Source organism: Pristiophorus japonicus, chromosome 2 (genome assembly GCF_044704955.1).
Source record: "Pristiophorus japonicus isolate sPriJap1 chromosome 2, sPriJap1.hap1, whole genome shotgun sequence".
NCBI lineage: Eukaryota > Metazoa > Chordata > Chondrichthyes > Pristiophoridae > Pristiophorus > Pristiophorus japonicus.
The window spans coordinates 160,503,652-160,519,674 of NC_091978.1; the positions used below are offsets into that span (position 1 = coordinate 160,503,652).

Sequence of the window (16,023 nt, forward strand, 5' to 3'; positions counted from 1 at the left end):
CTTTTCTAACGTTGCCTCCACTAGGCTTTAACTTGTGCACTCTGCCCTTTGGTTTGTCACCCTCACCCCTACCATTCTTAAAAGAGAGAGTTAACTACCGGCTTCTGTGGTCTGGGGATCCCTGGAATCGAACCACCCCACTGCTTTGGCCTTGATCCTGAGCAGGCTGTTCACCACTAGGGTCCTCAGCCAATGAACCCTAGGCTCCCCCTGTAGCTGCGCTCGGTCGGGCACCCCCGCGCAGGCACTCCGGTAGACAGGCCAAAACCTGTCCGCGAAAGTATGCGGTGCCTCCCCAGCTAACTGCAGTGTCCTTTCCACTTGGGAAAAGGAACTTCCATCATTGAGAACCATAGCCTCTAGGATGTCATCCTTTATCCTCTCTAACGTACCCTGCCCCCTCTTGCCACCCGCTGAGAGCGACTGGTACAACCTACTATCCAGGGAAAACAAAAGTAATTTGGCTGACTCAGCTTTGTTACAATTATTGATCCACCGACCGCCCCCCCCCTCACCCCTCCCTGCTCCACATCTGTAAAATGGACAGAAAGGTCCCCTTTGCTGGTCAGTTTGGTCAGGTTAGAGACCATTGCCTGCAGCTGGGAGGTCGTATACGGGACCACAAAGTCACTCAGCAGTGGTCCTTGCTCTTGACCGCCTACGGGCGCACTGTATTTCCGCTGCCGGACAGGGCACATGGGTCCTGGTCCCGGCACTTCGGGCGGTGGTCGAGCGTCCTCCTCTGCCTCACAGTCCTCCTTATCTTTCCCCTGCTCTTCCTCATCTACCTGGGCCATTCCCGGAGCTACCAAGCAGACCGTCTCTTTGGCCTTAGATAGAATAAATTCTGGATCTGCTCCTGGCAAGGACCATGATTACCCGTATCAAACCCTCTAGTGCTGGTGACTCTGTATGCCACCTAAATATCCTTCAACTGCTCTTCCAATGTCTTTACCTCACTCGACAAATGAGCGTTCTTCTCCCTAACCACCCTCTCGTTTCCCTTTGCCTCAGTTACCTGGCATTGCAGGAACTCCTTATGTTTACGGAAGGTTTCCTCTTGGCTTATTCTTCCCCTCTTCTCATCCCTTAGCTGCGTGCATAACCTGCTCCCTACGACAGCCCTTGTGTCTGACTGTGCCTCGGACTCCCTGAGCTCTGCCTCTAACTTACCAACCTGCTCATCTAGCAGTTCGACTTGTCATTGTAGACAGACGAGCCATATGGCCTTTTCAATACTGAGCCTATGTTCCTTGCCCTCCGTCCATTCTGCCGCTGCGTCTGCTGGACGCTCAGCACGCAACAAACCTAACACCCACTTCTTAGTGATGTTAACCTTCTTAAATACATATGAAGAAATCCCATCCTTCATTTGGGATTTTTCGCCAGAAGCACTGTCCATGACTGATTTACACACTTATTAACCCAGGTCCCTTCGTGGTCGTCATGAGATGTAAGCGGTTTTGATCCTAGCCCAATGGCTAGATGGACGGTTTGAATCGCCACACCTTACGTGAATTCTATACCCGAGGATTATTATTCAGAGTGTAAATGGAGTAAGCCACGGACGGGAATGATTCAGTGAAAAATCGCACTTATTTATTTGGTCTAACATAGACTAGCTAAAACATGCACTACTAAACAAAATCACTGTCTCTGTGGAGAATAGGATCCAGGTTAAAACAACATACAGTACAACACTGAGTACCGGTGACATGCAGTAATTTCCTTGTTGCTATGGTGGAGTCTAACTCCCCCCACCAGCGAATTACCCAGTCACATGAAGCTCCCTCCCCAGAATAGCCCAAAAAAGCTTCACTTCCAAGAAAACTCTGAGCCCTTTACACCCCACACAGCTCGTCTGGTTCTCTGGTTACCGGCTTGGAACACTCGCGGCCATGCTCAGTCTCGATCGCTCAGCTGGTCCTTCTTGTCACGCTGGTCTTGGTGGAGTGAGAGAGAGAGGGGGAACGCTCGAACGCTGGAGAACACTCCAGAACGCTAGAGAATGGTGGGAAAGAGTCTATCTTTAAAAGAGTCCTGTTGCCCTTATCTTCCCGCCAATCTTTGAAATCCTTTTGCTTCTAAGTACTCCGGTGCTTAGTTGGTGATGGGCCATCAGACCCATGTGTATTGGACTGATGGCCCTGGGTTAGGGACATCTCTCGGCTTTTGTGTAGGGAAGAACTGGCCTCTCTTGGTCTGGCCAGTGGGTCCATTGTTCTGCTTCTCTTCTGAGATGGAGGTGAGAAGTGCCTTTGCATATTAGAGTGGTTTTCCAATAGTTTGTGCCTGCCTCAGATATCTGAGCCCCTTTCCTTTTGCTAGGGCGAACCCGTACATTCTGGATGACTGACATTTTTTTGTCACAGCCAACTGCCATACGGTCTCTGGAGTTTTAACAAACCAGCTTTTCACGTATCTACACAGGGTGACCCCATCACAGGGAAAGTCCCCTCAGAGAAAAAAAAACATAAAGTCCACGAAATATTCTCGACTGAGTCCATTCTTTAAACAGAGACGTTGCGATTTATTTCACTCACTGATACTCCATTCAGATGTTGCTGACCTCTCATCATCGCTCATTTTACACTACCACCCAAGACCAATTTCATCCTCATTAACCCTTAATTAGTTGAGTACATTACATTTCAATATAAGGAATGGGAACAAAGTTGTTGCCAATGAGAAGTTTTGGGATTCCGTGGTCACAAGGTTCAATGATTCAGTTCCAGGATGATTGTGAAGGTGGAACATTCATTAAAGCAGTTGAACATTAACTGTTGTCTTATTTGTTATATATGTAAACCTGTAAATACCTTGTATAACCACCAGAGGGCTCATCCCCCGGAGTCCCAAGGGATCCCACAATCCCTTGGGAGCACTTGTACTTACGGAGGCCTCACAGGCTGGAGAGAGACTCTGGAGACCTGTAATAAAAGACTAAAGTCACACTTTACTTTGAGCTCACAGTGTCTGGTCAGACTCTTTATTCATACATAATGACTGGCGATGAGATACAGATGATGAACCCAACGATGCAGAGCACAATGGGCATCCTGGAAAAATTTAAGGAGGGAGATGATTGGGGAACCTTCGTGGAGCGCCTTGACCAATACTTCATGGCCAACAAGCTAGAAGGAGAAGTGAACGCTGCCAAACGAAGGGTGATCCTCCTCACCGTTTGCGGGGCACCAACATATGGCCTCATGAAAAATCTGCTTGCTCCACTCACAGAGAAATCTTACAGTGATTTGTGCACACTGGTCCGGGAGCATCTGAACCCGAAGAAAACCGTTCTGATGGCGAGGTACCGGTTCTACATGTACAAAATGTCTGAAGGCCAGGAAGTGGCGAGCTATGTCGCTGAGCTAAGACGCCTTGCAGGACATTGCGAATTTGAAGGACATTTGGAGCATGTGCTCAGGGACGTCTTTGTACGTGGCATTGGCCATGAAGTGATACTTTGCAAACTTTTGACTGTAGAGACCCCAACCTTGAGTAAAGCCATAGGGATAGCCCAGGCGTTCATTGCCACCAGTGAAAATACCATGCAAATCTCTCAGTACATGAATGCTGCTACAAGTACGGTGAACAAAGTAATGTTGTTTTCGAATCGCAACGTACAGGACAGGTCTCACATACCTGCAGCTGCAGGTCTGCAGATGTCTGAGTCCACCATCAAGGGTGAAGAATGCGAGGCCATTAGCACCTTTTTGGCACTGTGGAGGTGATCATCGTTTCCATTCATGCTATTTCAAAGGATATGTTTGCAAGGACTGTGGAACAATGGGACATCGCCAAAGTATGTGCAGGCAAGCTGCAAACCCTGCTAATCCTGCAAACCACCATGTTGCAGAGGAGGACAGATCCACGGCGGATCACGACGAACCAGAGCCTCAGACCGAGGAGGCAGAGGTATATGGGGTGCGCACATTTACCACAAAGTGTCCCCCGATAATGCTGAAGGTTGAATTAAATGGACACCTAGTGTCAATGGAGCTGGACACGGGCGCGAACCAGTCCATTATGAGCAAAAAGACTTTCGATAAATTGTGGTGCAGCCAGGCCTCAAGGCCAGTCCTGACTCCCATTCGCAATAAACTGAGAACTTGTACAAAGGAACTGATTCCCGTAATTGGCAGTGCTACTGTAAAGGTCTCCTACGATGGAGTGGTGCACAAGTTACCACTCTGGGTGGTACCGGGCAATGGTCCCACACTGCTCGGCAGGAGCTGGCTGGGAAAGATACGCTGGAACTGGGACAATGTCCGAGTGCTCTCGCCCATCGACGACACTTCGTGTGCCCAGGTCTTAAACAAGTTCCTCTCGTTGTTCGAACCAGGCATCGGGAAGTTCCAAGGCAGCAAAAGTGCAAATGCACCTAATTCCGAAGGCACGACCCATCCATCACAAGGTGAGAGCAGTACCATACATGATGAGAGAGAGAGTGGAGATCGAGCTGGACCGGCTGCAATGAGAGGGCATAATTTCACCGATCGAATTCAACGACTGGGCCGGTCCTATTGTTCCAGACCTCAAGGGAAACGGCACCGTCAGAATCTGTGGTGATTACAAAGTAACTATCAATCATTTCTCCCTGCAGGATCAATACCCACTACCAAAGGCAGACAACCTACTTGCGATGCTGAAGGGAAGAAAGACGTTCACGAAGCAGGACATGACCTCGGCGTACATGACGCAGGAGCTGGAGGAATCATCGAAGGGCCTTACCTGCATCAATACACACAAAGGTCTCTTCATTTACAACAGATGCCCATTTGGGATTCGATCAGCCTCGGCGATATTCTAGAGAAACATGGAAAGCTTACTGAAGTCGGTCCCGCGCACTGTGGTTTTCCAGGACGACATCTTGGTTACAGGTCGGGACACAGTCGAGCATCTGCAGAACCTAGAGGAGGTTCTTAGTCGGCTCAACCGCGTGCGGATCAGGTTAAAACGATCGAAGTGCGTTTTCCTGGCACCTGAAGTGGAGTTCCTGGGGAGAAGAATCGCGGCGGACGGCATCAGGCCCACCGATTTGAAGACAGAGGCAATCGAGAACGCACCGAGGCCACAGAATGTGATGGAGTTGCGGTTGTTTCTAGGACTCCTGAACTACTTTGGTAACTTCTTAGCAGATCTCAGCACACTGTTAGAACCACTGCATGTCTTACTGCGTAAAGAAGACAAATGGGTATGGGGCAAAAGCCAAGAAACTGCCTTTGTAAAAGCTAGAAAACTGTTATGCTCAAACAAATTGCTTGTGTTGTATGATCCATGTAAGCGTTTGGTACTAGCATGTGATGTGTCGACATATGGCGTCGGGTGTGTATTGCAATAAGCTAATGAATCCGAGAAATTGCAACTGGTTGCTTATGCATCCAGAAGTCTGTCTAAGGCTGAGAGAGCCTACAGCATGATTGAAAAAGAAATGTTGCGTGTGTTTATGGGGGAAAGAAAATGCATCAATATCTGTTTGGGCTAATATTTGAATTGGAAACTGACCATAAGCCACTGATATCCCTCTTTTCTGAAAGTAAGGGGATAAATACAAATGCATCGGCCCGCATCCAGAGATGGGCGCTTACGTTGTCCACATACAATTACACCATCCGCCACAGGCCAGGCACAGAAAACTGTGCCGATGTTCTCAGTAGGCTACCATTGCCCACCACGGGAGTGGAAATGGCACAGCCTGCAGATTTAGTCATGGTAATGGAAGCATTCGAGAGTGAGCAATCACCCGTTACCGCCCGACAGATTAGAACCTGGACGAGCCAGGACTCCTTACTGTCCTGAGTAAAAAAAACTATGTGCTTCATGGGAGTTGGTCCAGTGTCCCATTAGAAATGCAGGAAGAGATAGAGCCTTACCAGCGGCACAAAGATGAAATGTCTAAAGAGGCAGATGCCTTCTGTGGGGTAATCGGGTAGTGGTACCCAAAAAGGGCAGGGACACTTTTATTAGTGATCTCCACAGTACTCACTCAGGCATTGTAATGATGAAAGCGATAGCCAGGTCCCATGTATGGTGGCCCGGTATCGATGTGGACTTAGAGTCCTGCGTGCACAAATGTAATACATATTCACAGTTAAACAATGCACCCAGGGAGGTGCCACTAAGTTTATGGTCTTGGCCCTCCAAACCGTGATCTAGAGTCCATGTCGACTATGTAGGCCTGTTCTTGGGTAAAATGTTCCTAGTGTTTGTAGATGCGTACTCCAAATGGATTGAATGTGAGATAATGTTGGCAAGCATGTCCACTACCACTACTGAAAGCCTACGGGCCATGTTTGCCACGCACGGCCTGCCTGATGTCCTGGTGAGCGACAACGGGCCGTGTTTCACCAGTGCCGAATTCAAAGAGTTCATGACCCGCAATGGGATCAAACATGTTACATCTGCCCCGTTCAAACCAGCATCCAACGGTCAGGCAGAGAGAGCAGTGCAAACAATCAAGCAGAGCTTGAAGAGGGTAACGGAGGCTCACTGCAGACTCGCCTATCCCGAGTCCTGCTTAGTTACCGCCCAAGACCCCACTCACTCACTGGGATTCCACCCGCTGAACTGCTCTTGAAAAGGGCACTTAAGACAAGGCTCTCGTTAGTCCACCCTGATCTACACGAACAGGTAGAGAGCAGGTGGCTTCAACAAAGTACATATCATGATATCGCAAATGTGTCACACGAAATTGAAATTAATGACCCTGTATTTGTGTTGAACTATGGACAAGGTCCCAAATGGCTTCCCGGCACTATTGTGGCCAAAGAGGGCAGTAGGGTGTTTCGGGTCAAACTTTCAAATGGACTCATCTACAGGAAACACTTGGACCAAACCAAACTCAGATCCAGAGCAACCCACATTAGACCCTACCTTTTTTGACCCCCCAACACAGACACCAGTGGCAACCGACACAGCGGTTGACCACGAAGCAGAACCCATCACCCGCAGCAGCCCAGCAGGACTCATCACACCAGGCAGCCCAGCAAGACCAGCTGCATAGCAGCCCAGCGAGGGCCCAACAAACGACTCACCAAAACCAGCATTTGCACCAAGACGATCAACCAGGGAAAGAAATGCCTCAGATCGACTCACTTTGTAAATAGTTACACTATTGACTTTGTGGGGGAGTGTTGTTATATCTGTAAACCTGTAAATACCTTGTGTAACCACGAGAGAGCTCATCCCCTGGAGTCCCAAGAGATCCCACAATCCCTTGGGAGCACCTGTACTTAAGGAGGCCTCACAGGCTGGAGACACACTCTGGAGACCTGTAATAAAAGACTAAGGTCACACTTTACTTAGAGCTCACGGTATCTGGCCAGACTCTTTAGTCATACATAACATTATTGGATGGGATTCTTGTCTTTGAAATAATACTATTTATATCATGACTTCTTCAAAGCCTGCTGGGTAAGAGCAGATGACTGATTTGCATGTGAATCTAAGTCTGAACAATGGGGACTATATGGATGTAAAATCGTGTGCTTGCGATTTCCCAGGATTCGCTCCTTTTGAGTGCCATTATCTGCTGGGAGGGTTGGATCTTGAATTTCCCTTTGTATGGGAACTGTGAATACCTATGTATTTTGAGGTAAACTACGTACTGCTATTTTGAGAATCAGATTGGTTTGGAGAGAAGTATATAGATAAACCCTAAAAATTGAGCAGGCTAGTTTTCCCAACTGGTAACACAAATATAGCAGACAAGCTCTCAGTATACCCTTAATAACAAGTTCGAATTTTACATAAACAAAGTGGTTTCTCTAAAAAATAATCTGCTTTGCTAACATTTAGGAGTGACAGAAAATAGATCTTATAAAGAAAGTTGTATTTGTTAAATTCAATAAGTGCACTTGATGCCTACAGGAATTTGAACTGTATGTCAATAAGTTTCAGATTATTTCAAGATGTAGGAGATGTTTGAGCTAAGGTTATCATGGCTTAAAAGGCATTAATAAATATATTTTCAGTGCTGTAATTGTGAAATTCATCTGATACACTAACTCACTTAAAGGATCCGGCAGCTTTTAAAAGGTCTCTTTTTCTTTTCCTTGCAGCATCTTGCAAAGAGCTGGACAACTTCCTGTGTGGCAGTGGGTTCTGTATCCAAAGGAAACTACTGTGCAATGGCTACAATGATTGTGATGACTGGAGCGATGAGGCAGACTGCAGTATGTCATTGCTTTCTCTTTCTATATTGACTGCAGACAATGATTACACTCTTCTCAAAGGGTCATCGAAAAGTCAAGTATTGTAATGGGTTAAGCAAGATCTGTGTGTGTAAAACCTAGGTACATCTCCAATGGTGGCTTTTATAATAATGGGCTGAAATATATCTTGCTATTGTGTATCTAACTTTGAGCACATTTTTGATTTGCATTGGGATAACACCTATATGTTGTGAGCATCAGAGCATTTGCCGGCTTAACAGTGCCAAGTTTATATTGACACTGATCATCATTGACGGGGAAACTGCCTTAAACAGATGCTTTTCATGAAAACAAATGTTCCATTAGCTGATCAGAATAGCAATAGCTGTTTTATATTGACACTTTTTAAATTAGGAGACCAGAACACCAGCATCCATGAGCCAGTTCCCAGCATTTACACTTCTAAATCCAGCTTCACGTTAACGGCAGACAAATTGATTAAAGAAAACCTTCCATATTTGCCCCAGATAAAGGCAGCTTTATTTAGTGGTGTAAATGCTGGGAAGTGCTTCATGGATACCCAACTCATGGGCCCCAATATTTACTGGGGTGTGATTTCCAAGCAGGCGGGGGGCACGGCGTGCATGTTTTCTTTTAGCAAGTTCCCCCACCAGAAGCCAGCCTGATTGACAGGCTTAGCTGCATGTTGGGCGGGGAACCCTCCAGAAGGGGCCGCAACCCAGGAGCAGGATAGATTTCCTGCTGCTCAGGTTAGAGATCGCAGGAGGGGGAGGGTGGGTACAGCATGGTTTGGAGGGCCGGGGGTAATCACAGGGGTGTTCGGAGGGAGACAGGGGGCAGAAATGAGAGGTTGGTGATGACATGCTTTCAGGGGAGGTTCCGATCGCGGGGAAGTCCAATTGCATGGAGTGGGAAACAGATTAGCTTGGGGTACCGGGAAGAAACACTCCTGTTCTTCCTGGCTCACAAGCAGTTCTGCAAAAGCACTAACTCTTCCATGCAACAAACCTCGCGTCCCTTTAGCTGTCACACTTCCCAAGGCCCAGGAAAGCTGGCCGGGCAGCATTAAATCTGGAAAAAAGATAAAATTTGAGGCATGAAGCCTCACTAAAATATTTAAATAAATATCAACCTGGGAGTAGGTTGATTGCCCGCCCACCCCCCACCCGTCTCGCCTCTGTTAAAGTCGGAAATGGGCAGGTTCGAGGCAGGTTGGGATCGGGTTTGAGATTTTTTGCATTTTAACATCCCATCCGACCCAAATCCACCATATTGTATTGGAGGAAAGGGAATGTATCTTGATTGAAAATTGCATTCTAAATATCAATTCATATTTAAAATATTTTGGGGCCAAAATTGCCCCTTTTTTGCAACCCGTTAGCACTTTCAGAGACACTAACGGGTGCCATGGCCTTTTTGCCCGGGGACGGGCGGTGGCAGCACCTCGGATGAAATTGCCCCTGAGATTTTAGAGGAGATTAACCAGTAGCACCACGCCCCGCGGTTAGCGCCATCGCCATGCACGCCAACCCAGTTTGCTTCCCACTGACATCCATCTGGGGCGCACCTTAATGGGGAGGCCATGTGTGCCCAAGGCTGGCATAGTATTTTGTCGGCAGACTCTTCACTCGGCCTGACAATGCCAGCCCTCGCCTGGACTGGGCTGCTGGCCCGGTCAAGCATGTCCCTGGTGACCTTTAACTGAACTCAGTGCTGCACTGACACCCTGGGAGCACCCCTCCAATGAGGCAGAGTGCCTGAGACAACACTCTGCCTCGTTTGTGGGGCGCAAAGCCCAATTGCATGCCGGGGGCAGGATTTCCCAGGCTCGGAAGGCTACTGCTCCCAAACGGCTCGCGGGGCAATTTCATCCCCTCTATATTTGTGAAATGGGTCTTGTACCCAGCATTGTTAATTTTGTACACTAAGGCATTGAATGAATAATCTGAGCAGAATTTTATTGTGAGCACAGCATATGTGGTCGTAAGTGCCCTGCAAGTTTCGGGGTTCCGCATGCGCTGCGCTTGCGTGGAAACCTGGAATTTGTGATCTCTCAAGTTTCAGCTTGACAGATCATCTGCATTCGCAGGAAAACAACATTTGCTGGTGCAGAATTGGGCTATATGCACAATTACTGCCCAGCGAATGCCCATGAAACTCTGGTAAAAGCAGGTATAGGGCCTTCTTTTAGAGAGGGTTTAAATAAATATTAAAGTAAATTTTTAAAAATCATTTAAGCATTCATAAATCTTTAAAATTAGTTTAGGTTATTTTTGGCCCCATTAAAAATGTTTACATTTTTTTTTCAAAAAATTAAATTTTTGTTTTAAATGTTTAATTACATTGTATTTTTATTAATTTTAAACATTTAGTGATTTATTTTTAATTAGGTTACGTGAAAGTATTTTTTATGTCATTCCTAATATGCTTATGAGGATTCCGTACGTAAATGGAATCCACAACATAATGCGAATCTCCCTTTTGATTGGTTAGGCCGGCCCATGTGATCCCAGGGATGCTTGCACACCACATGTGCTCCTGGGATATGTGGGCCTTTACACAGGTGTACGCCTGCAGGCCCAGGAGTGCAAAAGTCCGAAGATAGGGTGGCACCAGGTAGATGCATGCTTTTCTTGCGGATTGGAGGTATTTGCCGGCAGGAGCCTCTGACCCCATTTTCAGGTCCATTCATTTTTTGTCTTTAATGAGGGGAAGAGTTCAAGTAAAAACTAGTAAATTATTTTAACTAGGTTCTAGGGCAAAAGGGTATGAATCTAATGTAGTGGATGCTGCACTTGTCGGTACAAATGGGAACCAATCCAGGATGAAGATAAATTGCAGGATAAGCTAATGATAGAGCTATTGTGGCACCTGAGGGAGTTGTTCAAACAAAATCTAATTTTGGGTTGAGTTAGTTCATCTGGCTTAGGAGTTGTAGATTAAGTACCTGCAGATTTTGTTAAACATTTTAAATAGGCATCAACAAAAACAACTTGAATTCATATAGTGCTTTTGATGTAGAAAACATCAACTGCAGTTCAGCTGCACATGGGTGGGGGGGAGGAAGAAGAGTGGTAGAGCAATAGTGGCAGGGGATTCGATAGTTAGGGGAACAGGCAGGCGTTTCTGCGGCCACAGATGTGACTCCAGGATGGTATGTTGTCTCCCTGGTGCCATGTTCAAGGATGTCACTGAACGGCTGCAGGGCATTCTGAGGGAGGAGGGTGATCAGCCAGAGGTCATTGTCCATTACCGTAGGTAGAAAGATTAATGAGTTCCTGCAGGAAAATTTAGAGAGCTGGGAAAGAGGTTCAAAAGCAGGACCTCAAAGGTAGTAATCTCTGGATTACTCCTGATGCCACGTGCTGGTGAGTACAGAAATAGGAGGATATAGATGAATGTGTGGCTGGAGAGATGGTGCAGGAGAGAGGGCTTTAGATTCCTGAGGCATTGGGACCGTTTCTGGAGGTGGTGAGACCTGTACAAGCCGGATGGGTTGCACCTCAACAGAGCCAGGACCAATATCCTCACCGGGTGGGTAGCAGGTTGCTAGTGCTGTTGGAGAGGGTTTAAACTAGTTTGGCAGGGGAATGGGAACCTGAGAGTCATTTCAGAAGGGAGAGAAGCAAAGCTGGAATTGGAAGGCAGAAAATTAGTAAGCAAGTTTGGAAGGCAGAGGAAACAAAGGCTAGAAAATAGACAACAAGGGAGTTTGGCAGTGCTAAATGGTATATACTTCAGTGCAAGGAGTGTAAGGAATAAGGCAGATGGGCTGACGGCACAGATAGACACATGGGAGTATGATATTAAAAATATTACTGAGATATGGCTGAAAGAAGGGCAGCAATGGCAGCTCAACATTCCTGGTCAGAGTTTTCAGATGGGATAGAGAGGGGGGTAAAAAAGGAGGAATGTCACAGTATTAATTAAAGAAACAATTACAGCTGTGAGGAGGGATGATATGTTGGAACGATCATCAAATGAGGATATATGGGTTGAACTGAAGAAAAAAAAAGGGGCGATCACACTGCTGGGATTCTACTATAGACCTTGAAACAGTCAGAGGGAGATAGAAGAGCAAATGTCTGGAAAATTTCTGAGAAGTTCAAATACTATAGGGCAGTAATACTAGAGGATTTCAATTACCCTAATATTAATTGGGTAGAATTAATGTGAAAACTATAGAGAGTACAGAATTCCTAAAATGCATTCAGGAGAACGTTTTTAGCCAGTACATAGTAAACCTAACAAGGGAGGGGGCAGCTCTCAATTTAGTTTTAGGGAACGAAGCTGGGCAGGTTGAAGGGGTATTAGTGAGAGAGACTTTTGGTGCTAGTGATCATAATTCAGTTAGATTTAGGGTAGTTACGGAAAAGGACTAAGATAGACCAGGAATACAAGTTGTTAATTGGGGAAAAGCCAATTTTGCTAAACTGACAGGTGATTTAACCAAACTGGACTCAAAACGGCTACTTGAAGGTAAATCAGTGTCAGAGCAGTGGGAGGCATTCAAGGAGGAGATTGTGTGGGTTCAGAGCAAGTATGTTCCCTTAAAGAAAAAGAGTGGGACGAGCAAATCTATAGTCCCCTGGATATCCAGGGGCATACAGGGTAGGATAAACAAAAGGGAAGCTTATAACAGATACCGAGGGCTAAATATAGCAGAAATCTTAGAGGAGTACAGAAAGTCCAGGGGTGAAATTAAAAAGGAAATTAGAAAAACAAAGAGAGAGCATGAAAAAACTTTGGCAAGTAAAATCAAGGAAAACCCAAAGATGTTTTATAAATACATTAAGAGCAAGAGGATAACTAAAGAAAGAGTAGGGCCTATTAGAGACCATAAATGTAATTTGTGTGTGGAGGCGGAAGACGTGAGTATGGTTCTTAATAGAAACATAGAAACGTAGAAAATAGGTGCAGGAGTAGGCCATTCAGCCCTTCGAGCCTGCACCGCCATTCAATAAGATCATGGCTGATCATTCGCTCAGTATCCCTTTCCTGCTTTCTCTCCATATCCCTTGATCCCCTTAGCCGTAAGGGCCAAATCTAACTCCCTCTTGAATATATCCAATGAACTGGCATCAACAACTCTCTGCGGCAGGGAATTCCACAGGTTAACAACTCTCTGAGTGAAGAAGTTTCTCCTCATCTCAGTCCTAAATGGCCTACCCCTTATCCTAAGACTGTGTCCCCTGGTTCTGGACTTCCCCAACATCGGGAACATTCCACCCGCATCTAACCTGTCCCGTCCCATCAGAATCTTATTTGTTTCTATGAGATCCCCTCTCAACCTTCTAAACTCCAATGTATAAAGGCCCAGTTGATCCAATCTCTCCTCATATGTCAGTCCTGCCATCCCGGGAATCAATCTGGTGAACCTTCGCTGCACTCCCTCAATAGCAAGAACGTTTTTACTCAGATTAGGAGACCAAAACTGAAGACAATATTCCAGGTGAAGCCTCACCAAGGCCCTGTATAACTGCAGTGAGACCTCCCTGCTCCTACACCCAAATCCCCTAGCTATGAAGGCCAACATACCATTTGCCTTCTTCACCGCCTGCTGTACCTGTATGCCAACTTTCAATGACTGATGAACCATGACACCCAGGTCTCGTTGCACCTCACCTTTTCCTAATCTGCCGCCATTCAGATAATATTCTGTCTTTGCGCTTTTGCCTCCAAAGTGGATAATCTCACATTTATCTACATTATACTGCATCTGCCATGCACTTGACCACTCACCTAACCTGTCTAAGTCACTCTGCAACCTCCTAGCATTCCCCTCACAGCTCACATCACCACCCAGTTTAGTGTCATCTGCAAACTTGGAGATATTACACTCAATTCATTCATCTAAATCATTGATGTATATTGTAAAGAGCTGGGGTCCCAGCACTGAGCCCTGCGGCACTCCACTAGTCACTGCCTGCCATTCTGAAAATAACCCGTTTATCCCGACTCTCTGCTTCCTGTCTGCCAACCAGTTCTCTATCCACGTCACCCCCAATACCATGTGCTTTGATTTTGCACACCAATCTCTTGTGTGGGATCTTGTCAAAAGCCTTTTGAAAATCTAAATACACCACATCCACTGGTTCTCCCTTGTCCACTCAACTAGTTACATCCTCAAAAAATTCCAGAAGATTTGTCAAGCATGATTTCCCCTTCATAAATCCATGCTGACTTGGACCGATCCTGTCACTGCTTTCCAAATGTGCTGCTATTTCATCCTTAATAATTGATTCCAATATTTTCCCCACTACTGATGTCAGGCTAACCGGTCTATAATTACTCGCTTTCTCTCTCCCTCCATTTTTAAAAAGTGGTGTTACATTAACTACCCTCCAGTCCATAGGAACTGATCCAGAGTCGATAGACTGTTGGAAAATGATCACCAATGCATCCATTATTTCTAGGGCCATTTCCTTAAGTACTCTGGGATGCAGACTATCAGGACCTGGGGATTTATCGGCCTTCAATCCCATCAATTTCCCTAACACAATTTCCTGCCTAATAAGGATATCCTTCAGTTCCTCCTTCTCACTAGACCCTCGGTCCCCTAGTACTTCTGGAAGGTTATTTGTGTCTTCCTTCGTGAAGACAGAACCAATGTATTTGTTCAATTGGTCTGCCATTTCTTTGTTCCCCATTATAAATTCACCTGATTCTGACTGCAAGGGACCTACGTTTGTCTTCACTAATCTTTTTCTCTATACATATTTATAGAAGCTTTTGCAGTCAGTTTTATGTTCCCGGAAAGCTTCTTCTCGTATTCTATTTTCCCCCTCTTAATTAAACCCTTTGTCCTCCTCTGCTGAATTCTAAATTTCTCCCAGTCCTCAGGTTTGTTGCTTTTTCTGGCCAATTTATATGCCTCTTCCTTGGATTTAACACTATCCTTAATTTCCCTTGTTAGCCACAGTTGAGCCACCTTCCTCATTTTATTTTTACTCCAGACCGGGGTGTACAATTGCTGAAGTTCATCCATGTGATCTTTAAATGTTTGCCATTGCCTATCCACCGTCAACCCTTTAACTATCATTTGCCAGTCTATTCTAGCCAATTCATGCCTCAAACCATCGAAGTTACCTTTCCTTAAGTTCAGGACCCTAGTTTCTGAATTAACTGTGTCACTCTCCATCTTAATAAAGAATTCTACCATGTTATGGTCACGCTTCCCCAAGGGGCCTCGCACAACAAGATTGCTAATTAGTCCTTTCTAATTACACATCACCCAGTCTAGGATGGTCAGCCCCCTAGTTGGTTCCTCGACATATTGATCTAGAAAACCATCCCTAATACACTCCAGGAAATCCTCCTCCACCACATTGCTACCAGTTTGGTTAGCACAATCAATCTGTAGGTTAAAGTCACCCATGATAACTGCTGTACCTTTATTGCATGCATCCCTAATTTTTTGTTTGATGCTGTCCCCAACCTTACTGCTACTGTTTGATGGTCTGTACACAACTCCCACTAGTGTTTTCTGCCCCTTGGTATTCGGTAGCTCCACCCATACCGTTTCCATTTCATCCAAGCTAATGTCCTTTCTTACTATTGCATTAATTTGCTCTTTAACCAGCAATGCCACCCCGCCTCCTTTTCCTTTCTGTCTATCCTTCCTAAATGTTGAATATCCCTGGATGTTGAGTTCCCAGCTTTGGTCACCCTGGAGCCATGTCTCCATGATGCCAATTAACTGCTATTTGTGCTGTTAATTCGTCCACCTTATTCCGAATACTCCTCGCATTAAGGCACAGAGCCTTCAGGCTTGTCTGTTTACTTTGCGTTTGTTTTCACAAAAGAGAGGGGCAATGCAGGTATTGCAATCAGGGAGGAGGAGTGT

The 16,023-nt window shown here is 45.9% G+C and overlaps 1 protein-coding gene across 1 annotated transcript in view; it reads left to right on the plus strand.

Annotated features, from left to right (window-relative positions):
• The window catches only part of corin (corin, serine peptidase), a 398,949-nt gene that overhangs the window by 279,055 nt on the left and 103,871 nt on the right, over positions 1-16,023 (plus strand). The window contains exon 6 of the mRNA XM_070870145.1: positions 8,064-8,177. Coding sequence (XP_070726246.1) covers positions 8,064-8,177 — 114 coding nt within the window. The remainder of the gene's footprint in view (positions 1-8,063; positions 8,178-16,023) is intronic.